Here is an 18,508-nt window from a genome sequence, read left to right as displayed (position 1 = left end):
TCCCCCATTCAAACCTCCCTTTGGCCCTTCCTACACAACTCTGCTACTGCCTGGTCATGCCTGTACCTACACGCACATTCTTTACGCTTCGTTGCTTGCTGTACTTTATTTGTTTTGCTTTTCTAATATTGGTGACCCAGTTCACTCTTGCAAATGAAGACTATCCTGTTCTCTTGAGTTTTCACCCGGATAGACAAATAAACCTGGCCTAATCAGACACGTAGTCTAGCCCCACTCACCACAGTTCCAACCCACATGCGCATTGAACGGCCAATAGCCATGGACACCCAACTCAAAGCCGCCTCTTGCCACCCAATCCCACACATCTGGCTCTCATCACTCAGCAACGGGCCCAATTCAAACCTCCCCTTAGCCATAACCTCTACTGACCCTGCCCACAAGTTCCTTGCCCCCAACCCACTGGCACCTTTAACCTCCCATGCCCTCACCACTAGACCCAGTCTAAACCTCTAGCCCCTCCCACACACCTCTCCTTGCCACGCCCACTCAGTACTGGCCCAGGCCACAAGGTTTCTTGCCCCGCCCCCACACCCCCCACTCAGCACTGCCTCCCCCCCCAACTCAATCCTCGTTAGCACCTCCGTGCAACAAACGGGTCAAGTCCTTGGCTCCTCCCACACGTTGGCACTGGCCACGCCCATTTAAATGTTTACCAAACTTTTGCCCATATTCAGCACCCTGGACCTGCCGACACGCCCCCTTAACCTCCCCCCCACCCTCCCCTTGAACCACCCATAACAGAGACCCCCCCCTCCCCCCTTACTCAAATGTATTTTGGCATCTCCCACCTCTTTCGATTTAAAGCTTTCGTGACTGCAGGGATTCATCTTCTTGGTTCTTTCGGTAAAGTCACGTAGAAGGGGAGTAATAAAAATAAAACATAATAAAATAATTCTCACGACGTTTCGGCCACAACGCAAGCAGCCGTCCTCAGGTGAAGACCAGGTCTTAGAGTCGCAGCACCTGAGGACGGCTGTTTGCGTTGTGGCCGAAACGTCGTGAGAATTATTTTATTGTTTTATTTTTATTATTTTATTACTTCCCTTCTACGTGACTTTACCTAAAGAACCAAGAAGATCTCCCACCTCCTTGCTCCTCCCACATCCTAAACCCCGCCCATTGCCTCTCCTTGGCCCGCCCACATCAACCGTCACGCCCCGCCCCACCTGATGACGGAGAGCCGCAGGCTGTGCTCGGGGAGGCGCTTCCACGCCCCGGGGAGGAACTCGCGGCACCAGAGCCACGCCTGGCCGTGCGTAGACGAGTCCACTCCGTCCGCCCGGCGGTGGGGACCGCCCTTGCACTCGGCTAGGTCGTCGGCGTCTTTGGGCTGGCAGTCGTAGGGGCACACCTCCACCTTGGTCTTCATGGCTCGGTTGAGTTTTATTTATTGAGAAATTTTAAAGCGTTTAGGTGTTACGATTGAATTTAAGCGATTTGGTTTTGAGGCAATCCCAACGCAACCCCCCCTCCCCGGTGCGTTGATCGCGCGAGTTGGTAGCGCCTGTAATTTAATATTAAATGCAGGGCGTGATATGCGATTATAATTGCGTATAAATTGTAATTACAATGAAAAAACGCGAGCGTAGCCGAGCACGGTAGATATATTTTTTTTTAAATAGCGACAAATACAAAACGCAGATTTAAATATTCCCGACGAGACACGAGAACGCTGCGACAGCGCTAACAAAACCCACCGATCGCGGCCCTGGAAGAGAAAAAAATGTATGGATGAAAAATCACCAATCCTCAACAACTCGCTGGGTGTAGAAATACGTGCCGACAATTGTCCACGATCGCGTAGTGGGTTTTTTTTAAAGCTCGTTAATTTTCATGCAATCAAATGGTTTAAAAAAAAAATTTACACGTAGATTCCCGAAGTGCCCGGGCGGGGGTGGGGGTGGATGGTTGTGTGGGAGAACGTTCTAGAGACGACGCACGTAACGCAAAGCAACGGAGTAGGCGTCGTCGACGATGCTGCTGAAGACGGCGGCTCCGGCTGCTGCTGCTCTCGCTACTGCGCACTGAGGCGCTCTGCCGGCGGGCGGCCGCAATTTATAGTCGCCGTGCGCCCGGTGACGTCACGGCGCGCGCGATGACGCAATGGCCCCCACCACCAACCCCTCCTCCCCCCACCGCAGAAAGAATCAGAATGGTACTGGGTAGGAACCTCCTGGTTACACCAGCCCACAGGGGATTATTGTGTCCGTCCGTCGTGCAGGTAGGGGCTGGGTGGGGAGGGAGGGGCTGGATGGGGAGGGGAGGGTGGGGAGGGGCTGGGTGGGGAGGAGAGGGTGGGGAGAGGCTGGGTGGGGAGGGTGGGGCTGGGTGGGGAGGGGAGGGTGGGGCTGGGTGGGGGGTGGGAGGGGTGGGGCTGGGTGGGGAGGGGCTGGTCACCCGGTGGTGCCCTTATAAAACTCTACGTTTAACCTACTCACGCCGGCTTGTGCCCGCCGTTGACCCTGGCCATTGGCCGAGCAACCCAACGTTCCTACCAGCTCCCTCCGCAGGAATGTGTTCTATTTGAGACAGTTAGACACTAACCTGTACGCTATTCCTCCAGGCGTCTTTCTGTGTGTGCCTCTGCATGTGTGTATGTCTCTTGGTGTGATGTTGCTCTGGTTGTCCCTCTGGGCTGCCCAAAACATCTTTCCCTGTGTGCCTTCCTGTATATGTACCTCGTGTCTGTTCACGAGTGCGTGTCCTTTGTTTTACGTTGGTGTGTTCAGCCCAGAAGATGAACACAAAAAAATTAGCAGTCTTTTGAAATACGTGGTCAACCAGGTTAGTGTCTAACTGTGTTGTTGGCCGACTGGTTTTGCATCACATTGTGTTTCGAAGGTTTGTTGAGTTTCTCGTCTCCCATCTTCTTGTTGTATTTGCCTCCATGCAGTTTGTCGCTGTGTGTTTTACCCCATGTCCACCTGATGATGAGCGCTTGTGTTGCGTTCGAAACGTCGTGATTTACTTTAATTTAATTAAATTGGTTGAACTCAAACAAACACGGCTCTCGACCCGTTTCGACATTAACCGTCTCATCGGCAGCAGCAGAGTCAGGCTTGCTTACTTTGCTTGAATCAGTTTAAAAAAAAAACTCAACACATTCGCCAATAACACTGGTCTCAAGAGTAAAAATATATACTAAGCGCAGATTTTGAGTAGTTACCCATCATAAGACGTGCTTCGTCGCCTATTCTATATATATATTTTTAAGGTCACAGTATTATTCGCAATTGTGTTGAGTCTGTATTGTTCATTCTGCGTGTGCACCACCGCCAACGCAGCAGCAGCATCACCAAATTAAAGTGTTGTTCAACTCTGCTTGAATCAATGCTGATGCATTGCCAGCTGCTCACAGACAGCGAGCCGGTCTGTGAGATTATTACGTGTGAATATCAGAGAGATAAGATATCGGCACTCGAAATGGATTTCTACAGAAAGATATTTCATCTAAGCTTGGACCCAAAGAATGACCAACGTGTCAGTAAGAAAAAGCTTGCACACAGAAGAAGAAGACCTGATGATGCAGGCAGTTATACTGGTAGGAACCTCCTGGTTACACCAGCCCACAGGGGATTATTGTGTCCGTCCGTCGTGCAGGGAGTGGCTGGGTGGGGAGGGAGGGGCTGGGTGGGGAGGGTGGGGCTGGGTGGGGGGTGGGAGGGGTGGGGTTGGGTGGGGCTGGGTGGGGGGTGGGAGGGGTGGGGTTGGGTGGGGCTGGGTGGGGGTGGGAGGGGTGGGGTTGGGTGGGGAGGGGCTGGTCACCCCATGGTGCCCTTATAAAACTCAACGTTTAACCTACTCACGCTGGCTTGTGCCCGCCCTCACAGTCGGGCATATTTGCGAAATACACCACGCCGCCGTTGACCCTGGCCATTGACCAAGCAACCCAACGTTCCTACCAGCTCCCTCCGCAGGAATGTGTTGAGAAGGAAACTGGCACGATTTGGACACATTTGGAACAGGAAAGAGAGAAAGACAGCACAGAGAATGGCTTGACGACGACATCATCAGGGATTGATGCCAGATAGATGTGGCACTACTTCAGCATATTGGCACAAGACAGAGGAAAGTGGAAACAAATCATAACATGTGCAGTGGACACCTTCCGAGCTATCTGCCCGTGGATCGTGATGATGATGATGAATATCATTACAACGGGGGTATTCTTTTTAGCATCTTATCAGTAACCGCGTGAAAAAATAAGCCTGGCTAAAACCGGTGAACCATATAGAAACGTCTAACAATGAACGTGATGTGAGGAACTCGATGTGTCACTCAGCCATGTCATCCGAACACCTTCATGAGTCGCTCATCCGCCCTGTCATGGGGGCTATAAGTCTGGCATTTCATAAAGGAGCTTATTGCATCGGTTAAGCATTATTCCCAATGTAAACATTAGCACCGGCTGTGTGTGTTTGCCGTATTTTCCGGTAAACAAATCGGCGTGCAATCATCAGGCGAAGAAAATATCACATTTCAGGACAGAGGGGTCACGTGTTTGAACTTGCTGGAAGGTCACAGCGAACGACAAAGTCGTCTGCATTGGACAACAGGAGCTAATCCACAACGCTACTCATTCTGTTTAGCGTTTAACAGAGTTGTTAAAGCTATATTTGACTGTGTAAGGGCACCCTATCCCTCCCGACTGGGCGGTGTGTGCCTCCAGTCTTACAGTTCACGCCGCAGCGTTGTGCGAGAGACGCAGTGCACACATTCGCAGGTAAATGTAGACACTTGTTTAATTTAACATTCTCTTCCATCATCCTAATGGCTCTCTTGGCAGTCACATCGGGCCAGATGGCACAGCTGGGTAGAGAGCTCATCTCGCAGTCGGAAGCTTACAAGGTTCAAATTCCACCCTGAGGTCAACTTGACTCATCGTCGTCATCAGCCATGGTCAATTCACTGCTGGATGGAGGCTTCACCAAGGCGCCGCAATATCTTCACGATGCTGCGATACATCAATCCACCTACCACCTGCCCAGGAGCTGATTTCTATGCTCCATCTACACGGCGTCTGTGCTCTTATAATTGTATAAAATGAGCGGCACTTTTTTTTTACAACGTCAACAGCAGTTTTGTCGTGGGAATAACGGTCCCCGTCATAGATATGTGGAATGTCCACCACTGGCTCGTAACTGTTAATGAAAATTATCACTGTTCATGAAGAAATTGAACATGGGGGGGAGGGGGCGTGCTTTTGCTTTGTTGATCCACAAAAGTGCATAGTGAAGGGTCAACAATCACTTTCATATCTTGAAAAGGGCTTATGCAAACAAGTATTTAACCAAGGCAACAGGGCTCAACACATTTCTGATGAGCGTTTTGGCAAAACATCGACGGCAGAAAAAAATATCGACTTACAAGTGAATTGATGTTGCTCAATTCTAACACAGAAACACATTTAGCCTCATGAGAGCCGAGCCTTTTTGCTGTGAGTTTTGTGGGCGTTTTAAAGCGTCGCTCCAAATAACCGTTGTAACTTATACTCACCGACATGCGTTCAGCTGAGAAATATGATGATCCAGATTAATACGTAGCAAGGGGCCATTTCCACTGTTGTTCTGGAGGCAATTGTATATTCAAAGACTCAATATTGGCTGTCTGACACAAACATAAATATTCAACCATGTCGCCTACACATGCTGTTGTGCCAACTGTTGTTGTTGTTGTTAATGAGAACGTATTTAAACTCTTTTCTATTATACCAGGTAAGGCCCACTGAGCTATACAGCTCTTTTTGAGGAAGCAACCTGGCCACAAGTGATAGCTCAAAGAAGTGGCTTATCATGTGCAAATTTACGGCAGCCAAATAGTCTAAATGCATGTTTCTAAATGTGGAGGGAAAAACCAGAGGATCCGGAGAAAAATCCACACAACCATGGAGAGAGACATGCAAACTCCAACTATACAGGCATCAGGCTCGGGATCGAACCCACAACCTCCTCCATACCAGGCGAGGTAGTGAACATCTCATCACCGTGGCACCCCAGCACGGCGCTCGAGGGGGTGACGTGGCAAAGAGCACCATGCCTGGCCACATTTTCCTCACCAGCCCTAATGTTTCCACTCTGCACGATGTGCGGTACTAATTTTTAAGGCTCAGGTGATCGAGGAGAGGGCCAAGATGGGTTCAGATATCCACTCGCCACTGGTGTTAGCGTGACCTGGAATTGAACTCGAGTTGGCGGGTTCGTAGCACACTGTGCTAACCACTGCGCCACCGCTCCATATGTCTGACAAGATACACGCACAGCAGGCACATAGCCCTGCAGTACAGCCCAGTAGCTTGGAGGAGGGGGGGGGTGCTGAAGGGGTCACCACCCCGCTGAAGCCTCAGGGTCAATCCACACGATTTCCTGCTCATATAATTCGTGACCTCTGCAGAATTAAATTGTGCATGGTCTCTGATCTGTGGGTTTCTCTTTCTGTCTCTCAGTGTACTTCCCCATACGCATCCAGTCATTGTCCACGCATACTCTTCAGTTTTCGTTCCATGTTCTTGATGAGAGTCAGTGTTTTTTGGATCGATAATGTCATGGTATGAAATATGCAAAAGGGGCTTATTCTGCTTATACAGATAACAGATAGCAATATGTGTAACTAATCATCTCAATGGGTTCCTGTCTGGTTAAACAAGGGCGTTTTATTGAACTTCACTCTAACTCCATGTCTCACTCGCCTGAACAGCTATTAATAGATTCGTTATTAATAAATTAGTGGAAACGGAGCTTTGTGTAATAGACGTATATACCATGTTTGGCGCATGAGTTACCAGTCATGGGTCATAATTAATACGTAAATGCCACCAATTCTCAATCCACCAATGGATAAAGGCATCTCCGTGTCTTGTCGGTCGTCGACGTCTGTTGACCATGCTTCATCACGCTGGTCAGTGTGGGTTGAGGAAGGGGAGGGGAGATGCAGGACCGGTTCTGATATCAATTGCCACTGGTGTCAGCTGTGACCGGGAATCTAACCACGATACCACCACTCCACCCCAAAAGCAATTAACTGGTCATCAAAGTATGGTCATCACTTTCAACATATATTTCAACGGAAATTGGTGGTCATCACCACGGTGGCGAGATATGAAACATTAAATATATCGCCTGGTAGTCAGGACGTGGGTTCAATCCCGACCCTGATGCTTGTATATTTGGAGTTTGCATGTTCTCCTCACGGTTTCGTGGATTTTTTTCCAGGTCCTCTGGTTTATCCTTCCACTTTTAGAAACATGCGTTGGGTGTATTTGGCTGCAATATATGTGCACATGATAAGCCACTAAGTTGATCTATCATTTGTGGCCAGGTCGCTTCTGGAAAAGAGCTATATATAAAAACAAAGTTTCTAGGTCATATTCTCTATTCACTGCTGGATGTTCATATCCTATGTTGGTGGCAACTGCCACTAACGCCATTCCCGCCATGTGCGCCTGCATCAAATTAATGAGAACGGAGTCAGCCTTTGCCAACTTGTTCTAAACGCATAGCAATAATAATTAATTATATTTCCAATACATCTAATAATTGCCTCCAGAAAGAAACAAAACGAATTGAAAGTCCAACGGCATGACTCACCGGGGCCCCCGTGAGAACGCTCACACACACACACACAAAAACTCGCATTAGATCTCCTGGTAATCGGCTCAACACATTGTTGTGTCGGTTCAAGTTCACGATCGCAGTGGACTCCGGCCACCAGCATCAGCGAAAATTTCACCCCCTGGTGCAGAAGGTGGCCACGTGTGGTGAGGTGTCGTCGGCTTGGTCGGAGAGCCCAAAGTCCACACCGCACAGTAATCGTAACGCAACACAGGCAGTCGCCTCCATCCCTGCTGCTCTGCTGCTGCGTCAACGGCACGATGCACGGTGACTTCTAACCAGAAGTCGCAAACGGGTTTTGATTCCTTACCCGTACCCGTACCCGGCCGCACCAGGGTCGCAAACGGGTACCCGTACCCGGCCGTACCCTACCCGTACCCGGCCGGGTACGGGTAGGGTACGGGTATCGGGTACCCGATTGCGACCTCTGGGATGAAGCCATGTTGCAGGCGCGGGTGGGTTGATTCTAGGAACTTGAATTGTGAGAAGAGACAAGACGTTGGGAAATGAGTGACAAACGGTTACTCACCAGTGACTCACGGCCTACCCGTACCCGTACCCGGCCGCACCATGGTCGCAAACGGGTACCCGTACCCGGCCGGGTACGGGTAGCCGGGTATCGGGTACGGGTATCGGGTACCCGGTTGCGACCTCTGCTTCTAGCCCACGGTGCCGGAGAGAAGGAGGCTCCGTGCGTGTGGTCGGTAGCGATGGTCGGGTAACGATAGTGCAGCGGTCAGCGTGCTGCGCTACCGACCCAGCAACGCGGGTTCGATTCTCGCTCATGACCTAAACCAATGAGGATTTTCTGAACCAGTCCTGAGCCTCCCCTAGGTCGACTCAGCCAGAAATGAGTAATTGGTGCGGTGTATAAACATCGCCACCGGGGAGACAACGTCGGGCAGGCGTGGTTGACTCGGTAATACGTTGACTCGGTAATACGTTGACTCAGTCATCCCCCCAACTTTGCGCAAGAGCACAGAAGTTTGGTCACTACATCTAAGCCTCTATATAAGGAACGAAACAGGTGGACTCCTCCACAAATCTGCCTGTCGCCTGATGAAGCTAGTTGTAACGTCCTACTCAAATTCTAAATGTTGTGGATTCACTCTTCAAACACACCGGTGGGCTGAAGAAGTAACTAATTGGCGTTTTGTTAACGTGACACATTTCTTACTGATTGGCCGTGTCGGGTGGTGGAGGGTTGCGACACATTTATACTTACGCGATCTAACCCCAAAACCCTTATTATGACCAGTTGTAATTCCTGGCGAAACGTCGTGCTCAGATTGTAGATGTTGTGGCTTGGCTCTCCAACACACCGGTGTGCTGTACTAGTGACGAATTGGCCACGTTCTGTTTACGTGACAACGCTTACTGGTTGGCTGTGTCGGGTGATGGCGGGTTTTAACGACACATTTATATATTTGCACAATCTAACCCAAAAAAAACTCTATTATGGATGATATTGGTCGCGAAAGCCTACGTGTCAAATTACATACATACATTACAACAAAATCCCACTTGGGACGAAGCTGGCGAAATTATATATTTTATCTTAATTTTCACTGTTCCCAGTGTTCATTTAGTCAGGATTTAATAACTAAATTAAATCTACACACTAAGACTTTTCAGTTTTCAGTTTCATTTATTCGGTATAACCCTGTGAGCCATGCGGCTCTTGACTCGGGTGCAACCGCAACAAACAAAAACGTGAACAAGAAACATCTTAAAGTGACAACGCGCAACAGAAAACTCCAGGAAAAAAACGGCAAAGTCTTCCAGAAAAAAACACCGTATTTCAACGCTGTGTGCAAAAATCCCAGTGGGATGCAAGTCAAACAATAACAACCATAATACAATTTTGATTAAAGTTATCAGGCTAACTCTGTACTACAACAAACAAACATGGCTAAACCAAAACGTTATAAAAGTCACCAAAATAAAGCTATAAAAACAATGTAACAGTGATCATATGAACTGTGATTCAAATTTAACAATAAACAATATATAACATGTACGCCCAAACCTTGCAGCCATAGCTGGCTGCATGAGTCACTCCGTAACAACAGGAGTATCCAGTAGCAGTATAAAAAAATTTCAATACACCTTTAAAGATCAGCACACTATAATCAAAACTCAAGATCATACTTTGCAGCGATCATCAGGAACGAGACATTTTTGATTTCAGGCCACTCTGCATAGCAGTGGCAGCGAGGGGTGTACAACTCCTCTAGAGCAGTTTTGAGTGAAGATCTCACAGGTAGTGATCCAAGTTGCAGTTTATTGACGATGGCATTCCAGACCCTGGGGGCATCAATAGAAAAGGCCCTTCCTCCAGTATTTGTACGGCAAAAAGGAGTGTGAAGCTGGTAAATGAGTGAAGACCTTAGGTCACATTTGTTCTTGAGGAGATCCAGCAGGTAGTCTGCTGATTTTTTGTAAGTACATCGTGAATAAATAAGATCTGATGCACAAGCCGTCGATCATTAAGAGAAGTTCAGTTTGACCCAATGTAGAGATCGCAGTAGTGGCTCCTATATGGGCAGTTCAATGCAAATTTTAAGGCCGAGTGATAAATTGAGTCAAGCTTCTTCAGTACAGTACTGGGGGCTGATTTATATACGATGTCACAGTAAGCAAGTAGAGGCAGTATGGTAGCTTTTATCAATTCCAAGCAGAACATAGGGGGGAAGCAGTGCTTGTGTCGATACAATTTTTTTGTCTTTTTACCAATATAATCGATGTGATCTTGAAAATTCAGTTTTTACTTGACTAAAGTCCCCACAAGTTGTCGCTGACCAGACTAAGATTTAAAAGTCTAAATGTTGACTAAGTTAACATTGCCCCATTTATGGAACTGAGAGCTGATGGCTCCATTCCCAGATAAAAGTATGCTGATGATTGACTAATTGGCAGAGGTGGGACAAAGTCATTGTTATGCAAGTCCAAGTCGAGTCGCAAGTCATCAAATTCATGACTCGAGTCTGACTCGAGTCCAAGTCACATGACTCGAGTCCACATCTCATAGGTGGGACAAAGTCATTGTTATGCAAGTCCAAGTCGAGTCGCAAGTCATCAAATTCATGACTCGAGTCTGACTCGAGTCCAAGTCACATGACTCGAGTCCACACCTCTGCTAATTGGCTCCATAAACACGTTCAGATCACCTTTAACATTTTCTGCATTCATAAAATACCAATAAAGTGTCACAAGACAGCTCGTTTAGGGCCTTTCATTACCTGTAAAGTTGTGGGCTTCTCGTAAAATAAGATGAGGGCATTTTTGGAAGGCATGAAACAAATGAAGATACACATCGTCACGTTCGTCATGATCAATCTACTGCTGAGCGAAGGACTCCCAAGGCTGCCACGAGTCCATCTCGCGCGATGCCCTCGAGCACGCGACGGCGAGTTGCAGCAGGCTTGCACTTTTCACCGCTGCTAAATATGGACTCTCTCTGTGGCCAAATTTGGCAATTTTTTTTGATGAGAACAAAGTCTGGGCGAATCCCACATTGCAAATTTACAATGCGGCTTTTTTAATTACCCTTTCCCAGGTGCGGTCAAATTTATTTCACATGAAAGGTGAGATTCGACGATTGTTCTGCGGTTGCCTTTAGTTTTCTCCCACCCTGGCAGCCAAGGGGATTTGTGAAACAGAGAGGAGACACAAAGCCTTGCCATTGATGCCATGAAAGCATTCTGCTCACGCAAGTACATTTAATCAAATGCTTCTTCCTTCTCTCACTGTCTATCGTCGGATATCTTGGTGAGGAACTGCAGTTTCAGCGGTTTGTGCATTGTACTCTGAAACCGGCGACATGAGTTTGATTCCTGGCCATGGCTAACATCAGTGATAAATTGGGTGACTGAACCAGTTCTGGGTAGCACATCCCCTTCCCCAACCGGGTACTGACCAGCATGGTGAAGTATGGTCAAACAACCCCCGTGATTGCCATAGACATTTAGCCAGCAGTGGATTGAAAATGGCGATTAGTTGTTATGATTATATATTTAAACGTATTCGTTTTGATATATTCTGAGTTCTCCTGTCCCCCCCCCCACCATAGCTAAACAAACATAGAATGTAATTGGTGTTGGCCAAACATCCCAATGCTGATAAGTCAGTTTGGGTTTACTCAGCAACAGCAACAACGCCCCACACCCCCAAACTGTGAGAAACTTGGCAGGGCCCTCCCGAAAAGAGGGATTTGAGGCACAGCGAGGCTTCTCTGGGTAATCAAGTGTTATGATGATAGGAATAATAAAAACGAGTGGGCCGTGTGCGCAGGCAGTCGGTAACAAGTTTGGCCTTAAAAATGTAAATGTAATTAGTTTTTTAACTTGGTCAACCCCTGGGGGCAAAAGGAACGAGTTGGGTCCCCCTTGACAACCACCATGAATTATGTTTTCAGCAAAAAAAAACATTAAAAACGCGTTTTTTTGTTTAATGAAAATGCTTTCATTTACGTAAAATTTTTATTTAATTAGAGCATTAATGAGGCTCCCACCTGGTCGATTGCCGCACCCCCTGAGCTGATAATGTAGTTACGATGCGACTGTGTGCAGGCATTGGAAACGGCACCCAGCGGAGTAGACCAAGAGCCAGATTGTGATGACGGTGAGTCCTCTAAGAGTGGCCCTTGGAGGAGGGTTGAGGACTCTGCAAGAGCCCGCGTGCCATCGAGCACAAGGAATCGTTTTCTCTTTTGCACGTTGGCCGGGAGTTGATCAGCAACGTGTTCATATTGAGGTTGGTAAGTGAGCAAGTGGACAGCTTCATGGGGAAGCCCGGTGGACATACTTTGCTGGCAACTGTTGACAAACGCTGTTGCTGCTGCTCATCTCCTGCACGCTTCAGAGACCCCGACCGACAAGCTCGTCGTACGGAACGTTCAGAAGAGGGAGGGATAGTGGAATGAGTCAACCCCACCATGGTCGGATAGATATAATGATCTAGTTTACTACTGTAATGAGCCAAGAATGTCTGTGTGTCCCGCGCGTGACGTCACTCCACGTCGGCCAGCCCCCCTCATTAATAATCATGAGCAAGTTACGTCACCCCACATCGAACAGCCCCCCTCATTAATAATCATGAATAGGTGACGTTCTCCAAATGGACACCCCCCCCCCCCCCATTGATTGAAATTCGCGGGTGACGTCACTCCACATGGGGGGCGAGGCGCCTCCTCCCCCCTCCTCGGCGTCAACTCACAACCCTCACTACAAAGGCAGAACCCTCACGTCACGCGATCTCAGTCACGCTGTTGAGACATCGAAGTAAAAATGACGTCATGATGAACAATGGATTATAACCTTTAAACGAAATAGGTCTGTGTCACCGCGCCCTTACAAATTTCGCACGAATGGATGCAATGAATATCACGTCGCGGTCTGCTTTTCGTTTGCAAGTTTCAGATTTGCAAGTTTCAGCAATACACCCGTCCTTGGGCGGGCAAAATTCTCGTATATTATAATAGACGCCGGAGGTGGTAACTGTGACACGAAAGGCCACTAAAAGCCAGAACAAGCTGTGAAGACGTGACAAGACGTGATTGTATTTGTTTTTTGCCAGGTAGGACCCACTGAGCGATACAGCTCTTTTTTCAGAAGAGACCTCGCCACAAACGATACCTCAACAAAGTGGCTGATCACTTGGAAATGTATAGCAGCCAAATACTCCAAACACGTACTATTAGTTATTTCGGTAAAGTCACGTAGGCAAAAAATGAAATTAAAATTAATTAAAATAAAACAATAAAAATCACGACGTTTCGGAGGCAACACAAGTCTCCGTCATCAGGTGGGACCGTCACAGCCAGATTTGCTGCATCAAGTGAGGGAGGGATTCAAGATGTAAGCTCTTAAGTACCAAACACGTGTTGATTCAAAATATACAGCAGACGTCAGAGTCGGGATGGAACCGACGACCCTCATGTATACCAGGCGAGGTTGTTAAGATCTCGCCACCATGGCATCCATGCCATCAGTAGCATTTACCGTAATAGCAGACATAACTTGGATACACTCTAACAATGCTGTCGTCTCTCCACATACAAACATATACAAGTATTTCACAACCCATTAGCCGCACGGCCTTCTAGGAGTGCAGAATATCAGCAGCAAGCCTGGCGCTGCTGATGCGACACTGCATGCTGAAAACCCGATCCAAAGTTTGCTTGTCTTGAAACAATGTGTAAACATTGCAACGAGGGAGACAAAGGCGGTCGTGCGTGGTGCTGGCCACCCGCCCCCCCAGCGTGCCTTCATAGGTGCTCGCTAACAGCACTTGCCCCAACAGTCTGTTAAGGCTTTACGGCGGATCTGTGTTTTTGTGCCGTCATCAAACAAACAAACAACGTTTACAAGATTCGAACATGCTGGGCCTCTACCATAGAAACATGGAATTTCCACAATTCTCTCAGACCCACCAAAGGAGGTCGGGTCGGGACAGCTCCTTGAGCGATTGAGCAGGGAGATTGCTGACTCTTTTGAAAATATTCTCAAGCCATTTTAATCGCAGGCTCTCGTGTGGAGCTCGATCCTGACATTAAAATACCTACATGGGAAACCGTGGAAGAAGAGCTTCATAGCTCATCGGATTCCTCCTCCGGTCGAAATAAAGATTCTGATTCAGGAGCTGGGATATCCGATTGTTTAGGTATCGATTACCGATTACCAGTCCGCTTACTCAACCAAAAATTCTCACCGCTGTTCCCACGTGTTGCCCTACAAGCCCCGCCCCTTAACCTCGCAATGTCGGGAGGGGGGTTTCCAGCCTTCGGGAGGCAAGAAGTGGGGAGGGGGTTGCTATTTTCAAGAGACCCACGTAATGAAAACGTCACTAATAAATAAATAAACGACTTGATCGGTTGCATCTTCAGTTAATTGTTGGACAAAAAAGGTGTCAGTTTTGTTGCCAGATAGAACGGTAAAAAAACTATTATCATATTTTTTTACTGGCAAAGGAGGTTCCAATGGTGTAAATGCTTACCCCGAGCTCTCATACTCTGATGGTGCATTGTCTTTGGGTTGTGCGCCTTTTGGCGTCATCTGGTCCAACCCATGTGAGACTAGGCTCTAAGGAAAGCTGTCTCGGGTGTGGACCAATCAACTTCAAGGGCAGTGCATACATTATCAGAGTTATGTTTTTTGTTTGCATTATGACTGCAGGTATTGTGGTCTATGCAAACATGACTCCTTGTAAAAATAAAAATAAAATAAAAAAAGGTGTCAGTTTTGTTGCCAGATAGAAGGGTAAAAAAAAATTATCAACTAGTCCGAGCTTGACTGTCGTAGTGTCGTGGAGTGCTCGAATTATTAAAAAAATTTAGTCTTTCCCACGTTTACTAATTTACCAAATTCCCCCAAGGCCTGCCACAGTAACACGTCCTCCGTTGTAAACTCAGAGGGGTTCTGCCTCATGCAAATTTCTAAATGGCAGTGCAACCCATATGTAAGGTATTTACCCCGCAATGCCACACTCAGTCTGAAGGCTCATTCTAAAGAGGGTCATGGCTTCCGATACTTGACCACATTGTCAACATGTTTGTTTTTTTGCTTGAAGAAAACACACACATTCAAGTGAAGAACACCTTAAACGCTACACAATTATGGCCAGAATCCCACTCGCTGTGCTGCCCATCTGCCTGCCTTCTCGTTTCCCCTTGCTGATGGGCATCTCGTGCAAGTGAAGGTTTATTCTCTTTGCAATCCACCAACCCCGATTCGTCACGTGTAACAATCGAGTCGCCTTCCTTGCCTCGAGTTCTTTTTTTTATTCTTATACATTTATAATTTTAAGTGCAATCAAATGTAGTTTTTTTTCTTCGTCCTTTCACATTTGTACCGTCGTAATTTGTTGTTCAATTTACAGCACTCTGCATTTGTAAAATGTAAACGGATTATTTATCTAAATATCGTTTTCTTAAATTGTTCTTAATGTAACCCAGGCCGCCTTTGAAAAAAAGAGGCGATGCTTACATCATGTTTGCCATTGGGTTGAGGTCATTGAGGTCATATCCAGGTAAAATAAATTGATAAAACAACAGCAACAAGGGAATCGTTATTTGCGTTGGCTCCCCTCAAATAAACTTACGCAAGAGCTGTGTGGGAGTCGCCGAATGATCACCCCCCTCCACGTTCCTGTGCCATCTCGCGCTGAGCTGAAACGAGTTGCGGGCGTGCGCTCATCGCCCAAGAATGACAATCGGTGATTCATGTTTCTCAACCAGGACACCGCCTACATAGTCAGGCCCGCAACAGGTGGGGGGGGGGGGGGGGGCACGAGGGTGTGCAAGTGCACAGCCTCGGACTCGGGAACTACAGTGGCAAGGGGTTGGTGGTTCACGGAGATTTTGCGGAACTCCCCCACAACCCGCTAAGGTCTGCTAGGTGGCATAAAGACGGAGGCACTGACATTGGGGATACCACTTAAGACTCTTTTTAACACTTAATACTGTTTTAAGTGTGTTTGTGTTCAGTTTGTTGTTCTTCCCCCGCAAACCTCCGATTAGCACTGTTGGCGACGTACGATGCGAAAGAAGTTCAACATCCATATCTATATCCCCAATGTCAATGCCTTGACTAAAAAGGGGATAGCGCTTAAAACTCTTTTAAAACGTAAAACTTGTAAGTGTTATCCCCTCTTACGTGTGGTTTAGTCCAGGTACTCCAGTTTTCTCCGCGCATTGCACAATAATTATGACAAAAAAATGGCCAAACATCCCAAAGCAGAAGGACCCTTTTGACAAAAAAAGAAAGTCTTGATACGGGCGGGATCCACTCTGCGTCTGAACAGGCAATTGAGTGGATAACAAATCTAAAATTACATCTTTAATCCGCTGCTATGAATCTGTACGATTTAAAAAGACGGTGACCTTGCTCGCGTGGGGACAGCCAGTGCTTCTGTGTGATTTGACGGTTTATTGTCGGACGTACCATGGGGCCTGTTTGCCAGTATCAAAGTACGAACAATAAGATTAGGTGGTAACCCTTTCTGGCAATAAAAAAGGTGTTAAGATGTTCAAATACAAAATAGAAACCTTTTGCAAGGAACCAAATCTGCGTGAACCACACGTACTGGTGAATATGCAAACAAGCTCTCATAATCTACTCAGTGTCTTTGAAACTGATTGGCCTACACCAGAGACAGCTTTCTTTAGGGCCTAGTCTCACAGTGTCTCTGGTGTAGGTCAATCAGTTTCAAAGACGATGTCTCTTTACTCTTTGTTTTTTTCGGTAAAGTCACGGAGGTAAAAGCAAAATTAAATCACGACGTTTCGGAAGCAACACAAGCAACCGTCATCAGGTGTTGACTGCTCCAGAAAAATTCCTTCACACGCCTCAGTCATTTTGCTGGAGCAGTAAACACCTGATAACGGTTGCTTGTGTTGCTTCCGAAACGTCGTGATTTAATTTCCTTTTTACCTACGTGACTTTACCGAAAAAAACAAAGAGTATGGACCCTTGCAGTCACGAAAACTTCAAATCTAGAAACAATGCCCCTTATCGGAGTTTGCATGTTCACCACAAACGCGTGCGGTTAATGCAGATTTGATTCCTTGAAAAAGGTGTCTATTTGGTGTTTGAACATCTTAACGCCTGCTTTATTGTCAAAAAGGGTAACACCTATGCTTATTTTTCATCTTGTCGAAAGTGTTTGCCGTACATGGGATTGAAGTTCGTCTGCCAAAGAGATTAAGTGGATAAGATGTAAAGTAAATATATACGTTCAGTTTGCCGAACAGCTTTGGGGGTATGGGGGGGGGGACATGTGTTTATCCTGCACACTTTAATCCCAAGGGAAGGTGCCCTTAGCCCGAGCGTTTCGTGTATGGCGGCATGCGTACGTCACGCCCCACCAGCGAATTGCCGCCCCACTGTTCACAGATACAGGCAGATCCCCGTTTAGCGCGATCCCGTAGAACGTCGATTCGCTTCGTGGTCACTTCCCCAGGAGCGCACACCCTCGATACGCTCAGCGAGGTCTGCCTGTATATGAACATTGTCAACCAAAAAAATTTTTTACCCGTAAAAACAAAGTTTTTCACTATACATCCTTTATATGCGTGGCGGCTAGAGTCCTCTCGTCCTCTGGCTTGAGATGGCTGCCACCTATGGGTCAGATGATTGCCTGCCACCTATGGGTCAGATGATTGCCTGCCACCATTAAGCAATTGGTAATTAAATATAATTTTTTTTCCTAAAAAGTGTAAAGTTATGGAAAAAAAATTTCACGAAAATAAATTGTCACGCACGAGTCTGTGTGGAAAATGTCAGCTCGATTGGATCACGGGAAGTGGGTTAAAAAACGACCGAAAGATTTGCACGGTCGTAAGCGCGCAAGCAAGCAAGCGAACTTAATATAAAGGATTTAATAACTCATGCGCGTGGTACAAATAAATGTGGGACTTCACTTCGAAGCGGACGTTGAATTCACGCTTAACTCGTGACTCTCCTTCAAGAGGGTTCTGCCAAGTGTTTGTGACGTGATGTGCGGGAGGCGATTATTATTGCTATGTATATTCCAATTGAGTAATTTGCGGTCTAATAAAACATTTCTTTTTGCAAATGCGGACCGTGATGCCCGGACACAATGGGCCTACTCTTGTCAATGACGTCAGAGGCATCTTCAGCGTGTCGACGATGAGGCACGTGGCGTGCATCGTTATGACTCATACGATGCACGCCGCGTGCATGTAGCGCGGCCACTCGATATCGAACCGTGAATCTCTGCAACCGAAACATGAAGACGGCGGTAGCGCTGCCCGCTGGGGCCATGTTACCCTGCATAGATTATAATTATAAGGAGGCGCTTGAACGACAATTATGCAATTGTACATAATATTGAGAGTGGATGGAATAAAGAGTAAGGGT

The 18,508-nt window shown here is 47.1% G+C and overlaps 1 protein-coding gene across 5 annotated transcripts in view; it reads right to left on the bottom strand.

Moving 5' to 3' along the window:
- The window catches only part of LOC144936484 (choline kinase alpha-like), a 66,349-nt gene extending 64,302 nt beyond the window's left edge, over positions 1–2,047 (bottom strand). For 4 of the 5 annotated variants that reach the window (XM_078863580.1, XM_078863583.1, XM_078863582.1 and 1 more), the window contains exon 1: positions 1,188–2,045. In XM_078863580.1, coding sequence (XP_078719706.1) covers positions 1,188–1,390 — 203 coding nt within the window. In that variant the 5' untranslated portion in view covers positions 1,391–2,045. Of the gene's footprint in view, positions 1–1,187 lie in introns of all 5 variants that reach the window. The other variant, XM_078863581.1, reaches the window with a different exon arrangement.
- Positions 2,048–18,508: the final 16,461 nt, after the last annotated feature.

The sequence above is a fragment of the Lampetra fluviatilis genome, chromosome 16, assembly GCF_964198595.1.
Source record: "Lampetra fluviatilis chromosome 16, kcLamFluv1.1, whole genome shotgun sequence".
NCBI classification, from domain to species: Eukaryota; Metazoa; Chordata; class Hyperoartia; order Petromyzontiformes; family Petromyzontidae; genus Lampetra; species Lampetra fluviatilis.
Note: the sequence above shows the minus strand (reverse complement) of the source record. Positions and strands in the feature narration are given on the sequence as shown.